This window comes from Crotalus tigris, unplaced genomic scaffold, assembly GCF_016545835.1.
Source record: "Crotalus tigris isolate CLP2741 ecotype Arizona unplaced genomic scaffold, ASM1654583v1 scf7180000017666.379230911805:20528666, whole genome shotgun sequence".
Classification (NCBI taxonomy): Eukaryota; Metazoa; Chordata; class Lepidosauria; order Squamata; family Viperidae; genus Crotalus; species Crotalus tigris.
This window is the reverse complement of record NW_024096552.1, coordinates 14358171-14377239: the sequence shown is the minus strand read 5'-3', so window position 1 is coordinate 14377239 and position 19069 is coordinate 14358171. Positions and strand designations below refer to the sequence as shown.

Sequence of the window (19069 nt, the reverse complement as noted above, 5' to 3'; positions counted from 1 at the left end):
GTGTGTGTGTGTCTATACACACACACACACACACACACACACACACAATATGTCAGAATATGACCCATTGAATTACTCATGTGCTTTGACTAAGAAGATCATTCAGCTAGTTATTTAAATCACATTTCTATGTTAAAGATAAATTTTGGCCACATCTATTTACATTTTAAAACATAACAATTGAGTAATTTATTATCTTAAATATACATGCACATTTTCTCCAAGGAAAAATAAAACGGAGCTAATTATCTTTCCCACACTTTCTACAACTCTACAGTTTGTTTTTACAAATTTGTGTAGATATAGGAATTCTGAATTCAGCATCTCATCCAACTTGATTTTAGTTCATAAAATTTGAGCAAGTTTTTATTATGCATGAGTAAAATGCAAGAAGCATAGTTCTTATTTAGTAATGCTTAATGTTTGTGGTGTTTTGGAATGCTTAAGCATTTGTTGTTAGTTGCGAAGTCGTGTCTGACCCATCGCGACAATGTTCCTCCAGGTCTTCCTGTCCTCTACCATCTTCTGGAGTCCATTTAAGCTCACACCTACTGCTTCAGTGACTCCATCCAGCCACCTCATTCTCTGTCGTCCCTTTCTTCTATTGCCCTCAGTCTTTCCAAGCATTAAGCTCTTCTCCAGTGAGTCCTTCCTTCTCATTAGGTGGCCAAAGTATTTGAGTTTCAACATCAGGATCTGTCCTTCTAAAGAGCAATCAGGGTTGATCTCTAGGACTGACTGATTTGATTGCCTTGCAGTCCAGGGGACTCGCAGGAGTCTTCTCCAGCACCATAGTTCAAAGGCCTCAATCTTTTGGCGGTCAGATTTTCTTCACAGCCATACATTGCAACTGGGAAAACCATGGCCTTGACTATATGCACTTTTGTTGACAGGGTGATGTCTCTGCTTTTTAGTATGCTGTATAGATTTGCCATAGCTTTCCTTCCCAGGAGCAAGCATCTTTTAATTTCTTGGCTGCAGTCCCCATCTGTGGTTATCTTGAAGATAAAATCTGTCACTACCTCCATTTCTTGCCCATCTAATTGCCAGGAATTGAGAGGGCCGGATGCCATGATCTTGCTTTTCTTAATGTTGAGTTTCAAGCCAACTTTTGCACTTTCCTTCTTCACCTGCATCGAGAGGCTCTTTAGTTCCTCTTCACTTTCTGCCATTAGAATGGTATCATCTGCATATCTTAGGTTGTTGATATTTCTCCCGGCAATCTTAATTCCAACTTTTGATTCATCTAGCCCTGCCTTTCTCATGATGTGCTCTGCATATAAGTTAAATAGGCAGGGCCTTGCCGGACTCCTTCCCAATTTTGAACCAATCAGTGGTTCCGTGTCCAGTTCTCACTGTTGCTTCTTGACCCGCATATAGGTTTCTCAAGAGACAAATGAGATGGTCTGGTACTCCCATCTCTTTAAGAACTTGCCACAATTTCTTGTGATCCACATAATCAAAGGCTTTAGCATAGTCAATGAAGCAGAAGTAGATGTTTTTGTGGAACTCCCTAGCTTTCTCCATGATCCAGCATATGTTGGCAATTTGATCCCTAGTTCCTCTGCCTCTTCGAAATCCTGCCTGTACTTCTGGTAATTCTCGATCCACATACTGCTGGGGTCTAGCTTGTAGGATTTTAAACATAACTTTACTTGCATTTGAAATGAGTGCAATGGTGCGATAGTTTGAACATTCTTTGGCATTGCCTTTCTTTGGAATTGGAATGTAAACTGACCTTTTCAAATCCTGTGGCCACTGTTGAATTTTCCAAATTTGCTGGCAAATTGAGTGTAGCACTTTTACTGCATCATCTTTTAAGATTTTGAATAGCTCAGCTGGAATACTGTCACCTCCACTAGATTTGTTTTTTTTTTTTTGTAAAAAAAAATTTATTTTCAATTTTTCATTACATTCATAAAGAGTACTTCAGATAAAGAATAAAATAAATTTATACACACAACTTTCGGTATTGCTCACCCATTTCCCCCCAAACCGCATCCACCCTCTAACCTCTTCTCTCACTTCCCTCTTTCCCTCTTCTTCCTCACTCTCCCCCTCTCCTCCTTCTCCTCAACCTTCCTACTTACTTCTCCCCTTCCTCCTATTTTCTCACTCCGGATGCAGTCCAGGGGAAATGCCTGAGCAATTCCTCTCTCCAAATTGAAACATCAGTATTATATACAATAAAACTATTTCTACTTATCTGAGCTATTTAACCTCCAACCATCCTCCCCCCACCCCCTACCCCCGCCCTCCGACTTCCCAGAGCCAAGTACAGGGTTATACAAACATATTAAACATAATCTATTTAAGTTTACTAATTATATAATAACCAAAATCATACTAACCCTTAACTCTCTTCAAACTTTAACATCATAATTTTATAAACAAATCCATTACTCATAAAATAAATGAAACTTTGTAGTTCCATATTTCTTCTGAACATATTCTGTCCATCTTCTCCATACAATAACATATCTCTCTTGTGTATGATCCTTTAAATAAGCAGAAATTTTAGCCATTTCTGCTAAATTAGAAACCTTAAATACCCATTCTTCTAAAGAAGGCAGAGAGTCTTTCTTCCAATATTGACCCACCAATAATCTTGTTGCTGTTATTAAATTCAACATTAAAATAGTTTCTTTAGCATCAAAATCCACAAAAATACCCCAAAAAATAATTGGGGAGTAAACTTAATTTTCCTTTTAAAAATCTTTTGAATGTTCCACCAAATCATAATCCAAAAGGCTTTAATATTTTTACAGGTCCACCAAACATGAAAATCAGTTGCATCCAAGCAACCACATCTCCAACAATTAGGTTGCAGGTTCGGGTACATACAAGACAACTTTTTAGGATCCAGATGCCATCTATAAAACATTTTATAAAAATTTTCCCTCAAATTTTGAGCCTGCGTAAATTTAACATTTTTAATCCAAATTAACTCCCATAAATCCAATGAAATCGGTTCCTGAATATTCTGGGCCCATTTAATCATACAATCTTTTACTAACTCTGTTTTAAAAAATGGCTTTGAAACATCCTGGACCTATTTCTCTTCCTAAAACTTCAATTTCTTCTCCGGTAATTCAGACTGTACAACAACTTAACCTAAACCTTCCCCACCTTCTCCTCCACCTCAGGCAATTACACTTAAGGATTTACAAGATGCTTTGGATAAGTGTACAAAAAACAGCAGAGCTCTTGGCGCAAAAAAATAATGAGTTGAGGGAAGATATTGTGTTTGCACTCCAGGGGCTTGCTAGTCTTGTAGAAAAGATTGATGACTGTGTGGATGAGGTGATGGTAATGTTGAAATATTACAAGATAGAGTTGAAAAAATAGAAGATAATGTGGATGTTGCACAGAATGAAATTATAATGTCACAATATAGAGAAATGGAGTATGCTTTGAGAATAAGAGGCTTGAAGGAAAATGTTCAGGAGAATTTGAAAGAAGAAATTGCAGCAGAACTGGCTTCTATTTTGGAATGTGATCCTGAAGGAATGTTGAGAGATATAGAAAAGATTTTCAGAGTCAATTCATCGGTTGCAAAACAGAGAAAATTACCAAGAGATGTGGTTGTTTATTTTGCTAGAAGATCACTTCGTAATGAAATTATACATACTTTCTATAAGCAAAGATTTCAGATTGCAGCTCAAGATGTGATAATTTTAAAGGAAATACCTTCAAAAATCCTTAGAAAAAGAAAAGACTTTGCTTTTTTGGCTGAAGAACTTAAGAAACGACAAATTCAATTTAGATGGGATATACCTGTGGTGACCTATGTTGGCACACGATATCGTCTTAATACAATTTCAAAAGCAAGAGATTTCTATGTTACTGTTTTAAAAGGAGGTCTACCACCATCTCCAAGATAAAAAAAGGATGAGAGCAAGGCAGAAGCACAATTGGCTGTAGGTCTAATGCCACTTTTGGGAGAAGAATTATTGATTGAACCTATGCAACAGAGTTTCCAAACAAGGGAAGACTTAAGGGAACAGAGAATTACACGTGCTACTCATAAACGTAGAGAAAGAGAACAACAACAAAAACAACAAAAGGTAGATGATGGAGTTTCACCACAGTCTACTTCGGAGCCAGTGGGAGGAGCAAGGCCAAAGAGGTCATCGACTGCAAATTTAGAGGTTTTGTTCCAAAGGCTTCAACCTGCCAAGAATGGCAAAGCTTCTAACTGGAATGTTAATGGCCTTAATTCACCACAGGAAAAAAAGAAAGACTTTCATTATTTGAAACAACACAGAAATGATATTATTTGTTTATAAGAGACTCATATTATTTCTAAAGATCAAAAATACTTGTTTAACCCCCGGCTGGGGGTACACTTTATAGCTCCTGCTTTGCAGAAAAAAGGAGGTGTAGTTATTTATGTGAGAAAGGAGCTTTCACCGAAATTAATTGATTTGGATTCACAAGGCAGATATGTCATTATTGATTTATTAATAAATGATAAGAGAACTCTTCTTGTTAGATTATATGCTCCCAATCAACAACAAAAATATTTCTACAAGATGATTTACCAGAAATTAATTTCTTTGGATTACAAGTCAGTTATTATGATGGGAGATTGGAATGGTGTTTTAGATTCAAGTAAAGATAAGAAGGGTTCTTCTAAAGTTTCTAATCATGCAAGACTTCCTAAAGCTTTTTTTGATTTAAAGGATGATTTGGAACTTAGAGACATTTGGAGAGAACGGAACATTGAGGAAAAAGATTTTACCTTTTTCTCAGATAGGCACCAATCTTATTCTAGAATTGACTTTTTTTTAATTACTAATGATTTCTTTTCTAGGGTGAAGAATATCAAGATATTTCCTAGAATATTTTCAGATCATAGTCCTGTATGGTTGGAAATTTTGCTGGAAGAAGGGACTAGAAGGTCTTGGAGGTTGAACAAGAATTTATTTAGATATGAAGAGAATATACAGAGATGTAGAGGTTACTTAAAGGAATTTTTTGCTTGGAACATGAATAAGGGTACCTCGATGCCAATGGTATGGGATTTTAGTAAAGCATATATGAGAGGGATTTTGATTTCTATGAATAATGCTCATAGACATAAACAGATTCAGAAACGTAAAGAGTTGGAAGATGAGATTAAATGTAAGGAAAAGATTTTAATATCAAACCCAATGGATAATAACTTAAAGGTTTCTATAACTCTGCTTAAGGAGCAATTTAATATGTTAATAGCGGATCAGGTGGCAACTAATTTGAGGTATATGAAACATAATACATTTTGTAATGCAAATAAACCTGGTAGATGGTTGGCTTATCAATTACGCAAGAAACAGAAATCAAGGACTATAGATAAAATAATTTATAAAGGTAAAGAAGTGTATCAACAAAATTTGATTAAAAAGACTTTTTTAGATTTTTATTCAAAGTTATACGCTAGTGAAACTACAAATTTCAGACATAGAAAAATATTTACAGGAAGCACATTTTCCTAGACTTACGATTGACCAACGTGATGGGATTAATGGTTTAATTACTTCTGAAGAGATTATTTGTGCAATTAAACAATTGAAGGTTGGCAAGACTCCAGGTACTGATGGACTAACAGCAATTTATTATAAGATGCTATCTGAAGAAATGATAGAACCATTAAAGGAACTTTTCAATGACATTTTGTCGGGAGCAGAGCTACCTCCATCTTGGAGAAGGGCCTTTATATCATTGATTCCAAAGGAAGACCAGGATCTGTCCCAGCCTAGAAATTATAGGCCTATATCTCTTTTAAATACAGATTATAAGATTTTTGCAAAGATACTGGCAAATAGATTTATGCAGGTTTTGAAACAATTGATTCATACTGACCAATCTGGATTTATAATGGGAAGATATATGAAAAATAATGTAAGACAAATTGTTAATTTAATAGAGTATTTGGATAAGAACAACCAAATCCCTGCTGCTTTAATATTTATAGATGCTGAGAAAGCTTTTGATCAATTAGACTGGAAATTTTTATTGAAAGTCGTAGCGGAAATGAACTTTGGAGACAAATTTTTGTGTGCTCTCAAGGCCATATATCAGCAACAATCGGCACAAATTATAATTAATGGGGGATTAACAGATGTATTTAAAATAGAAAAAAGTACAAGACAGGGTTGTCCCTTATCCCCCTTGCTATTTGTATTAACAATGGAGATTTTACTTATTAAAATTCGAGTTTCATCTAGATTAAAAGGAATAAAAATAAGTAAGATTGAATATAGGCTGAGAGCTTTTACTGATGATTTGTTGTGACGTTATCCCACCCAACAGATTCGGTCAGAGACATGGTTGAAATTTTAGCACAGTATGGACAGGTCTCTGGTTTTAAAGTGAATAAGAATAAAACTAAAATATTATTGAAAAATATGTCTATGAAGGGAAACGACATTATAGCTGAAGCAACAGGTTATGAAGTAGTTAATAAGGTTAAGTATTTAGGAGTATATATCACAATATCTAATGGAAAATTGTATAAGAATAATTATGAACACTTACGGGTAAAAGTACAAAAAGATTTAAATGATTGGCAAAAATTACAACTATCGTTACTGGGGAGAATTTCAGTAGTAAAGATGAATGTTCTACCAAAAGTTTCTTTTTTTGTTTCAAATGATGCTATTTTAAAAAAAGGATGCTAATTTGGATGAGTGGCAGAAGGGTATCAATAAATTTATCTGGGGTGGGAAGAAATCAAGGGTAAAGTTTAAGATGTTACATTCAAGAAAGAGGTGGACTTAAAGCACCTAATTTGAAATTATATTATGATGCGGCCACTTTAACTATAGTAAGTGATTGGCTTAATTTAACAAATAAAAACATTCTTGCTCTTGAAGGTTGGGATTTATTATATGGTTGGCATGCCTATTTAATTTTTGATAAGAAAGTAGATCTGGTTTTTAAGTCACATTTTAAGAAATGCTTTACTTCGAGTCTGGAAGAAGTATTATTATAAGTTAAATTATAAAATACCTATTTGGGGGATTCCTGGACAATTCAGGGGATTTCTAAGGGGGTGAATTTTGATAATATTTCGTATAAAGAATTACTTATTTAGTGGGTACTGATTGGCAACTAAAGTCTTCAGATTTGTTAAGGCAAGAAAATATTTTACAATCATGGTTTCAATATTTGCAAATAGTGGAGAGGTGGACCTTAGATAAGAAAGTGGGAATCACTTTAGCAGATTAAAATTTGGTAATTCAGATTAAAGATCAGAAATATGCTCATATTAAAAGAATTTACAATGAGTTAATAAAATTGGATCCTCCACTAGATTTGTTATTGCTCAGATTTCCTAAGCCTCATTTCACTTCACATTCTAGGACAGTGGTTCTCAACCTGTGGGTCAGGACCCCATTTGGGGTCGAACAACCATTTCACGGGGGTTGCCAAACAAGGCTGTCCGCCATTTTTTCCCCCTTTTATTTGGCCATGCCCCTGGCACCTGGTGATGTATAAGTGGTTGGGGGTCACCACAACATGGGGAACTGTATTATGGGGTCGCAGCATTAGAAAGGTTGAGAACCACTGTTCTAGGATGTCTGACTCGAGGACAGTGACCACTCTGTCTGGGACGTTAAGCTTGTTTTTGTATAGTTCTTCTGTGTAGTTTTGCCACTTTTGCCTCTGTTAGGTCCCTGCCATTTTGGTTCTTTATCATGCCCATCTTTGCATGAAACATTCTCTTCATATCTCCAATTTTCTTGAAGAGCTCTCTGGTTCTCCCTATTCTATTGTTTTTTTTCTATTTCTATTTCTATTTCATTTAAGAAGGCATTCTTATCTCTTCTAGCTATTCTCTGGAATTCTGCATTCAATTGGCTATATCTTTCTCTTTCTCCCTTCCCTTTCGCTTCCCTTCTTTCCTCAGCTATTTGCAAAGCTTCCTCAGACAGCCATTTTGCTTTCTTGCATTTCTTTTTCTTTGGGTTGGTTTTAGTTGCTACCTCTTGTACAATGTTGCAAACCTCTGTCCATAGTTCTTCAGGCACTCTATCAGGTCTAATTCCTTAAATCTATTTGTCACCTCTACTGTATATTCATCAGGGATATGATTTAGTTCATACCTGAGTGGCCTAGTGCTTTTCTCTACTTTCTTCAATTTAAGCCTAAATTTTGCAACGAGAAGCATATTTTGCAATAATTAAGTTAATGGAATGTTGTGATATTAATAGTATTATAGAAGTCGTTAAAGGTGCAGCTTGCCTAGGGATATGAAGATATAGGAAAAAAAATAAGGACTAGCTTTCTGGATGATTTTGTAATGTTTTAATTTGAAATTATACATTAGTTAATAAAAAAAAGAATTGAGGCCTTTGAACTATGGTGCTGGAGAAGACTCCTGCGAGTCCCTTGGACTGCAAGGCGTTCAAACTGGTCAGTCCTAGAAGAGATCAACCCCGACTGCTCTTTAGAAGGCCAGATCCTGAAGTTGAAACTCAAGTACTTTGGCCACCTAATGAGAAGGAAGGATTCACTGGAGAAGAGCCTAATGCTGGGAAAGATTGAGGGCAATAGAAGAAGGGGACGACAGAGAATGAGATGGCTGGATGGAGTACCTGAGGCAGTAGGTGTGAATTTAAATGGACTCCAGAAGATGGTAGAAGACAGGAAGACCTAGAGGAACGTTGTCCATGGGGTCGCGATGGGTCGGACATGACTTCGCAATTAACAACAACAACAACAATAAAATATTAAATATTACTATTCAGCTACTATTGCCACAAATTATTTCTAAAAGTAGATTTGGTATAAAATCATTACATTGTGCAGTGGGAAGGCGGTATATACAAAAATTTTCAATTCTCAATTCAAGTGCATGACTGCTTTTCTTTCAGAGGGACTAATTCTTTTGTGCTGGTATATTTTATATGTTGATTTTTTTAATCTAAAGTTTGGTGATTATTATATACTTGGTATGGTCACCCAACTCACAACAAGTCTCCTGTTTGTGATTCAGGACAGCTACCATTATGTTAAAACAAATTTTAAAAAATCCAACAAAAATGAAATAAACAAAAGGAAAATACATTCTATAAACAATCACAAAACGGCTTCACACTTTGGCCCAGTGCCGGGGGGGGGAGGCAAAGAGTCAGGTTTTTCAAGGCCTTAAGAATGATAATTCAAATCTCAGGGAACATACTGGTATGAAAGGCAGGCACCACAGCAGAGAAGGCATTCTTCCTGGGTCTCATAAATGCTGTTGTTTCATATAGAGAACCCAGAACATTCCCTTCCTGTTGGATCTTATGAGACAAGTAGGGATAAGTCAACCTATAAAGTGCTTTATAGTAACCAGCACCTTGAATTGCACTTGCAAGCCTGTTGGAAGCCAGTGCAGCTCACAAAGTAGTGGTGATGCATAGGCATAGCATGGAGAAATAACACTCAATCCAGACTTAAAGATGGAAGGGCCACTAAAACCTATTAATCACCTCATCTTGCTACAGTTAGTTTGTTTTTTCTCATCTAGACTGGTCTCCAGACAAGTTTGAAGTATCATCTGGTGGAGATAGAGATGTGTAGTTGGACATCATTAACAATGTGATGGAACATACCCATGCCAACCTTATTCAGTGGATTCATGAACATGTTAAAAAGGAATGAAAGAGTAGAAAGCCCTGAAGAAACCACAAAGCCTCTATAATCAGTCCTCATCCCTCACCCCATCATCAGCTAGAACTAGAAAAGTAGTAGCAGTTGCCAAAAGAACTAAGCAATAGAATGATCCTTAACATCCTCTGAACGGACATATGCCCCAAGCCTACCAACTCAGATCTAGGAACAGTTTTATGGCAAAAAGAAACATTCTTGAGGGTACATAAGAACAACATTAAAAGAAAAGATGGAGGAAGCAGACCATTGAACAAGAAATAACATTAAAAGAGAATATGACTGAAGGATCTTACCTCTCTTACACTACTTGGAGGACCTTGATAGGTTGAGAGTTGGAATATCTAAATGTAAAACCAAAATGCTAAAGTGTATAACAGCACACTATATGAATGTGGAGAGATTAATTACTTTGCCCTATATTTTTAGAATTATGTAACCACTATCTTAAATTTAATTACCACTGTAGAATGGAATATATTACTAATATATGGCTGAACAGATAAGATGTTACTGACTAGTATAATATTTCCTTTAGGTAAATGGTGGCATTGAAAAAACACTAGAAAAAGAAGTTCTGCATTACGACTACCGTTTTTCATATTTTGATATCTTTGTAAGTATTTTGTATTTTTGTATGTTAACTATTAATAAAAATCCTTTTTGCTTGACTTACAATAATTTAAAAATAGCAAGAAATCTTAAAAAAAAGATAGTCACATAAAAAACTGATTTTCAACACTATAGACATAGAAACTCATATTGACGACTCTGTATTGCATTTTGTTAGCAATTTACCATTAAGATTTTGTTTTAAGTGAGCAAAATTTGGTATCTGACAAGTTTTCCACATCCTATGAAGCATCCCTCCCCCAGATTTCCAGTATTGAAATAATTAAAAATAAAAGTGAACAAATGTGGGAGAGATGAAATCTGAATCTCCTTGCATCTCCCATAGGTTTTCAGTTCTAGGAGATTTATATTATTTTAACAAGAATTTCTAAAAACTAGTTAATAAGTGAAACAAATTTATCTCTTGAGTCAATCTTGACTTCTGGAAACTTCATGGGAATATCTATGTAGGTTTTTTTTTGGAAAGTGCAAAAGTGGTTTGGCATTGCCTTCTTCCAGTCTAGCTACAACTGTATGATAATAAGGTTAAAGTGACTTCTTCCTTAAATTAGGTTGCTGAGATGAAATATACTTCAAGATTGAATTAAGAATGGACTTGAAATAATCAAGTGTGAATTTAAATAAAGGAAATTTTAATTCTGTTTGGTTCTCATATACCCACATAACATAAAAACCATCATTTTACGCATCTCTTTTGTGCCAGGATCTGATTGATGGATCAGAAGTTTTAGTTAGAAAAAGAACCCAACCTGAGCCTGTGGTACATGATTTGAGGGCAGAGAGCTAAGAAACCTGACAACTGACAAAAAAAGAAGCATTGGATCTAACATTAACAATGCTAAATGTATTTGATGTATCAACAAAGCTATTTGATTCAAGGAAATAATGGACTACAGACTAATGAAGTAAACAATCCCGGGAAGTAAATTGAGGAAGCAAATGTTGATGTACACTGGGGAAGATAAAAGTTGTAATACAATGCATGATGAAAGCTATTCCAAAATACATCATTAGTTATTAAAATATGCAAAATGTTTATGAGTTGGATAATTAAAATAGTTTATTTGTTAAATTTATTTGCTGCCTATCTTGCCCTGAGGCTACTCCTGGCGGCTAGTGTAATACAAAATAGTTTATGTGAATAAATAGTTTTAGAAATATTAGAATTTTTATTATACTTTTCTCCCAGATTTGAAGAAATTATGCTGTCAGTATTAATTCATATTTAATCACTGACAATTTTGAATACAAAATTGGATATGCTTGTATCAAAAAATCATGGACGAAACTTTTCAGAGGTTAGATTGTGAAGATATAAAAATAATTATGTTTTAAAGCAGTGGTTCTCAACCTTTTTAATGCCGCGACCCCCAACCGGTCGTAAGTCGAGGACTACTCAACTGGTCGTAAGTCAAGGACTACTCAACTGGTCGTAAGTCGAGGACTACTCAACTGGTGCAGCACCGTTTGCAGAATGGGACTTTTGCGGGCTCAGCAGGGCAGAGACAGCCTGGACAATTCCCATTGGCTTTTGAAAGCCAATAGAATTAGACTCTATTCAAGAGAGTCTATTCTATTGGCTTTCAAAAGCCAATAGAATAAAAGGGAGTAGCACAGCTAAGGAAAAGGGGAAAAAATGGCGGACTGCGTTGTTTGGCGACCCCCGTGAAATGATCGTTCGACCCCAAATGGGGTCCCGACCCACAGGTTGAGAACCACTGTTTTAAAGGCAAAACTTTTGCTTTAAGTTGTAAGGAGACAGCTAGTGTAGTAACTTGGCAAAACTGTGCCTTGGAAAAAAGGAGAATGGTGACATAAAATGATAAGAAGATGCTTTTATATAATCTTAGTTGCCTGAATTGTTACTTCATTTTTATTAATTTTCAAAGAAAACATTGCAGTGTCTTTTCTTTCTGCTCTTTTCTTTCCCTATTTTATTCCAAAGCTCCTGGCAGTTTTTCGATTCAAGATTTTGATACTTGCATATGCGCTGTGCAGACTACGGCACTGGTGGGCAATAGCAGTAAGTTGCAGATTGATCAAATGAATTTTGGAAAGAAGAAAAGAGTTCCTACATTGTTATGTAATGGATATGAAATGATATTACCCTTACGTTTACAATAGATAAAGCTAAAGGTTTCCTGTTGGGTAGTTATAATCATTATGTGTGATAAAATCTTTATTTACAGATAAAATACTTCAAGTTTACTTCCCAAATAAATAACCTGAATAGTCACAATCAAACTTCTGCAGAGCAATGAATTGTATAATTTAAAATCTTATGCGTATCTTAAACTATATCTCAAATAAAAAATTGTCTTATCAAAAAGTTGCTACAAAAATGTACATATTTAAGGAAATGAATATTTAACAAAGCACACAGAGCTTTTTGTTTTAATTAAAAATAATTCATAGAAAGTTTGATGGGTACAGTAATATTCAAATATTACATTATGTATTAATTCTAATTGAATTTTGATTATTCTACAAATCTTCAACTACTATTAGGATAGATAATGATATATAGAATAATTTATCTCTTGTTTACTTTTTTATTTTAATAATTAGAGCACTTGACTACATGATCTTTACATTTCAACAGATATAGAACTTTTTTCACTTAGTAGTTTAGGACTGAGGTAATTGGATTTTTTCTTTCTTTCACAAATGCTGCTGATGTTCTGCTTCCCACTCCTTCTCCTTAGATTTATTTCCCAACTTTAGTTCATATAGCTCAAGGTGGTAGACATAATGCTTCTATTTCTATTTCCTTATAGCAATAATTCGGGGGGGGGGGGTTGTATCTTTAAATGTACACTCAAAATCCACTGTAGTGAATAGGATTGTTAAGATGGAAAGGAAATTTTTCTGGCTACATTGTTGATTCATGTTTAAAAGCAGAGAAGTATGGGGTATTATTTTGATAACATTTGGCTGTTTATGTAAGTCCATATTTTTAGAAATTTTAAGATTGCTAGTTGCCAAAGCTTTATGAGAATTACTGTACCTGACTGATTGCCTGTTGATAATTGTGTATTTTGGTGAGAAACATCTTTATATGTTTGAATATATTCATATTTCTTTCAGTTTACAACTGCTGTAACCAGTGCCTTGTTATTAATAAAAGTAATTATTTCAAAGGTATGGATTATAATAGTGCATATGTATTTATATCATTTAAATCACATAACCGTTTTACTGTTTTTTTAATAACTTGTTTTTTTTCCCCCTTCCTCCTTGTTCCTCTTTAAGCTGTTATTTCAGGGTGCTTTTGGCTATGTGTTGCCTATCATCTCTTTCCTTCTTGCCTGGATAGAAACATGGTTCTTGGATTTCAAAGTTTTACCACAAGAAGCAGAAGAAGAAACCAGTAAGGCTTCTTTCTCCACTTTTTTGTGTAATGTATGCAGACAGAAGTCTTAAAGTACACAGTATTAGTATTAATGAGATGAAATTGTAATTTGAATGTAATATTAAAGTGAATTAAATCAGGGTACCATATTAAAAGTATGACTACTTATATTTGTTTTGTAAGATACAGTAATAAAGAAATATTACTCTGATTATTTGCCTTTAGGACTATTGCTAGTACAGGATGCCTCTGAACGAGCTGCCCTTATTCATCCTGGGCTCCTTTCCGATGGGCAATTTTATTCTCCTCCTGAATCTGAAGCAGGTAATTAAGATTTAGATCAAGCAGACTGGGGAGTACATTTGGAATTTTGAGAGTACATATTCATAAAGTATTTGTTGCCAGTTGCCTGTTTACAAAATGATTGTCTTAGGAATGTAATCACTCACAAAAACGCCACTTACAAGAAGGCAATTGATGGACTAGTTCTTCGCTGCCCCTTCTAATGCTGCCAGGGTATTCTGTACTGCCATAATAATTTTTCCTTTTTTCCAGGCCAAGTGAATGATTGGCACCAGATAAATATGTATTTCAGATATTCTTTTTTTTTTAATTGAAAATTTTTAAAATTTTACAAAAAAAAAAGTTCCCTCCCCCAAACCCTCCCAACTCACCCCAACCCTCCCCCAACCTTCTCAGAGTTGAATACAGGCTTAATTGAAATTTAAAAGAAAAAATTTTAAACACAAATAAACCATATACAAATTTGGTTACAATAATTAAACAAATCATAAAATACTTTAACACCAATACTTAAAAAACAGAAAGAGAAAAAAAAAGAAACAATAAGAAGGAAAAAAAAGAAAAGAAAAAAAAGAAATTAGAAAGAGAAAAAAAATATCTAAAAAATATCTTAAACTTTAAATATAAATTATTCAAAAGCTAAATAATATTTTTTATATCATACTTATATTGTATAAAATTTATCCATCTTTTCCATACCAAAAGGTACTTCTCTTGCGATTGATCTTTCAAAAAAGCCGAAATCTTTGCCATTTCCGCTAAATAGGAAACTTTAAAAAACCATTCTTGCAAAGTAGGCAAAGATTCCTTCTTCCAACATTGCCCTACTAACAACCTAGCCGCTGTAATTAAATTTAACATTAATATAGTTTCTTTACTGTCACAGTTCGGAAACAATACCCAACAAAAACAATTGTGGAGTAAATTTTATCCTTCTTTTAAAAATTCTTTGAATATTCCACCATATCTTAATCCAAAAAGCTTTTATATTTTTGCATAACCACCAAATATGATAATAAGTAGCATCCAAGCAACCACATCTCCAACATTTAGGCTGCAAGTTTGAATACATACGAGACATTTTTTGTGGATCAAGGTGCCATCTATAAAACATTTTATAAAAGTTTTCCCGTAAGTTTTGGGCTTGTGTAAATTTAACATTCCTCACCCAAATAATCTCCCAAGTATCTAATGGAACCGATTCATTAAAGTTTTGTGCCCATTTAACCATACAATCTTTAACTAGTTCTACTTCTGAATCCAGTTCCACTAACACCCCATAAATTCTTTTGATATGGGTTCGTCTTTGATCTTTTATTTGTTTTAACAAATTCTCATCCTCTCTAAGCAAACCCACCTTACAATCTATCTTCCACCTTTCCAATAATTGTCTATACTGAAACCATGAAAAAATAATATTTTCTTGTATTAAGTCTTCCATGGATTTTAAGTGCCAATTTTTACCATCCCATCTAAGTAATTGTATATAAGAAATACTATCCATCTTAACTCCTCTCCTTATCCCTTCTATCGCATGCCATGGAATAGCCCATAATGGGATTCTTGAATCACTTCTATAATATTTCTTCCAAACCCAAAGTAAAGAAGTTCTTAAAATATGAGACTTAAAAACCCTGTCAACCTTCTTATTAAAAATTAAATAGGCATGCCATCCAAAAAGTAAATCCCATCCCTCCAGGAGGAGTACATCTACGTTCGTTAAGTTAACCCAATCACTAATTAATGTTAACACCACAGCATCATAATACAATTTCAGATTCAGTACCTTGAGTCCACCTCTCTCACGAATATCTTGTATAATTTTAAGTTTTACTCTTGGTTTTTTCCCTGCCCAAATAAATTTGTTGATACCTTTCTGCCATTCATTTAAATTAACCTCATTCTTTAGAATAGGTATCATTTGAAATAAAAAGAGAAACTTTGGCAAAACATTCATTTTAATCGCTGCAATTCTCCCCAATAGGGACAATTGCAGCTTCTTCCAATTTCCCAAATCCTTTTGTATTTTAACCCACAGGTTTTCATAATTATTTTTATACAGTTTTGCATTAGAAGCAGATAAAATAACCCCCAGATATTTTACCTTATTAACAACCTCAAAATCTGTCAACCTAACTAGAATCTCCTTATCCAAATTAGTCGTATTTTTAAGCAATATTTTAGTCTTATTGTTATTAATTTTAAAACCTGAAACTTGTCCGTACTGATGTATCAGTTGTAACAGTTCAATTACAGAATAAGTTGGTTGAGATAAAGTAACAACCAAGTCATCTGCAAAAGCCCTTAATTTATATTCTTTTTTATTGACTTCTATTCCTTTTATTTTCTGTGATTCCCGAATTTTAATCAGCAAAATTTCCAAAGTTAAAACAAACAGCAATGGTGACAATGGACAACCCTGTCTAGTCCCCTTCTCAATTGAAAACACCTCTGACAAACCTCCATTAACTATAAGTTGTGCCGTTTGTTTTTGATAAATGGCACGAAGAGCTTGTAAAATTTTTTCTCCAAAATTCATTTCCTCAATTAATCTTAACATAAATTGCCAGTTTAACTGATCAAAAGCTTTTTCAGCATCTAAAAATACCAATCCTGCAGAAACTTGGTTGTTCTTATCCAAATATTCTATTAAATTAATAATTTGTCTAACATTATTCTTCATATACCTTCCAGTTATAAAACCCGTTTGATCCATGTGTATTAATTGTTTTAACACCCTCATAAGTCTATTAGCTAGAATTTTCGAAAAAATCTTATAATCTACATTCAAAAGAGATATGGGTCTATAATTCTTTGGTAATGTGAGATCTTGGTCTTCTTTTGGAATCAAAGATATGAAAGCTCTGCCCCATGACAAGGGGGTCTCTGAGCCCTGTAATATATTGTTAAAAAGTTCTCTTAAAGGTTGTTTCAACTCTTCTACCAAGGTTTTGTAATAAATAGATGTCAGTCCGCCAGTACCCGGTGCTTTACCTAATTTTAGTTCTTTAATTACTGTCTCAATTTCCTCGGTGGTAATCAAACCGTTAATTTCTTGTTTCTGATCTTCGGTTAATTTGGGGAAGTGAGCATCTTGTATGTGTTTATCTATATCTAAAGCCTGTACTTTCATTCCCATATATAATTTTTTATAATAGTGTAAAAAAGATTTCTTAATCAACTCCTTCTGATATACCACTTTACCATTATAATTTATTTTATCTATAGTCCTCAACCTCTGCTTCTTTCGCAATTGATAAGCCAACCATCTCCCTGGTTTGTTAGCATTGCAAAATGTATTATGTCTCATATGCAATAAGTTGGTTGCAGTTTGGTCAGCCATCAACATGTTAAATTGTGATTTAATCAATTTTATAGATTCTTTAATCTTCTCATCTGTAGGATTCACAATTAAGGCTTTTTCTTTTAATTTAATCTCATCTTCCAACTCCTTACATTTCTGCACCTGGTTCTGTCTATAAACCTTATTCATTTGTATCAAGACCCCCCGCATGTAATCTTTGCCTGCATCCCAAACCATTGGCATTGAAGTTCCCTTATACATATTTAAAGCAAAATATTCCTTTAATTGCTCCTTTAATTTCTGAACATTCTTTTCTTGTCTAAATAAATTTTCATTCATCCTCCAAGATCTCCTCTCCTCTTTTTCATTAACCAATTCCATCCAAACTGGACTATGATCCGTCAATGTTCTAGGTAAAATCTTAACGTTCTTTACCCTAAAGTATAAGTCCGTTGTAATAAAAAAAAAGTCAATTCTTGAGAAAGATTGGTGTCTATCCGAAAAAAAGGTGAAGTCTCTCTCCTCCAAATTATGTTCACGCCAATAGTCTCTCAACTCCCAGTCCTCTTTCAAATCAAAAAAAGCCTTAGGCAATTTAACCTTTTTAAAAGAAATAGAAGATCCTTTTTTATCTCTTTGTGTATCTAAAACGCCATTCCAGTCTCCCATTAATATAACAGATCTACAGTCCAGCGAAGTCAATTTTTGATGTAACAGTCTGTAAAATTGTTCCTGTTGTTGGTTTGGTGCATACAAACCTACTATAAGTACTTTCTTATCATACAGTCGCACTTCAATCATAACATATCTCCCTTGAGAATCAGAATCTACTAAACAAGCTGATAAATTTTGCTTAACATAAATAACTACACCCCCTTTTTTCCCAAGAGCAAAAGATGCAAAATGAGATCCCAGTCGGATGTTAACTAAATATTTTTGATCCTTAGAAATAATATGTGTTTCCTGCAAACAAATAATATTGTTATGTTGCTTTAAATAGTGAAATAGTTTCTTTCTCTTCTGAGGGGAATTGAGGCCATTAGCATTCCATGTCAGGAGCTTTACTATCTCCCTTGGCCATAAGCCTAGAGAAGACTGCTTGAAGATCTGCCATTGAAGAATGTACCGCAGAACTCTTGGGTCTTGCTCCTCCCACAGGCTCAGAAACAAATTCTTGTAAAACTTCTTTAACATCTTTCTTCTGTTGTTCCTTTTCCTTACGTCTGTGGGCTGCCCGAGTCATCCTTTGCTCTTTCATCCCTGCTTGTTGCAACCACTCAGCCTGTAATTTTCCAGCTTCCATCAATACTCCTTCTTCAGACTGCTGTTCTGCCTCCTTACCATCCAAAACTTTCATCATCATAGGTGGTGATGAGCGTGCTCCCAGGACCGACATATAAAAAACTCCTTTGCTTTAGAAACAGTATTAAGTCTGTAACGTGTCCCCGCATGACTCACCACTATGCCAAACGGAATCTCCCATCTGAATGGCATCAACCTTTTTTTAAGTTCATCAGCTAAGAAGGCAAGCTCTTTTCTTCTTCTTAAAATTTTAGATGGAATCTCCTTTAAAATTATAACATCTTGTGCAGCAATCTGAAACTTCTTATTGTAAAAAGCTTGTATAATTTCATTACGCAGAGATCTTTTCCCAAAATAAATTACCACATCTCTTGGCAAATTTCTTTGCTTTGCAATCCAGCAGTTCACTCTAAATATTTTTTCAATTTCCCTAGATATTGCCTCTTTTTCTCTATCCAGAACCACAGCAAAATCATTTGCTACAATCTCTCTCAAGTCTTGTTGCATGTCTTCTCTCAGCCCTCTGATTCTTAAAG

General features: G+C 34.5%; 1 protein-coding gene across 9 annotated transcripts in view; it reads left to right on the top strand.

The window, feature by feature from the left end:
* Positions 1-19069, top strand: part of STARD3NL (STARD3 N-terminal like) — a 145358-nt gene that overhangs the window by 114539 nt on the left and 11750 nt on the right. For 6 of the 9 annotated variants that reach the window (XR_005555982.1, XR_005555981.1, XM_039336752.1 and 3 more), the window contains exons 3-7: positions 10178-10255; positions 12218-12295; positions 13360-13413; positions 13525-13642; positions 13850-13948. Coding sequence is in view for 7 of the 9 variants with exons in the window: in XM_039336752.1 (XP_039192686.1) it covers positions 10178-10255; positions 12218-12295; positions 13360-13413; positions 13525-13642; positions 13850-13948 (427 nt within the window). In the remaining 2 variants the exon portion in view is untranslated. The remainder of the gene's footprint in view (positions 1-10177; positions 10256-12217; positions 12296-13359; positions 13414-13524; positions 13643-13849; positions 13949-19069) is intronic. The other 3 variants (XM_039336757.1, XM_039336756.1, XM_039336758.1) reach the window with 3 other exon arrangements.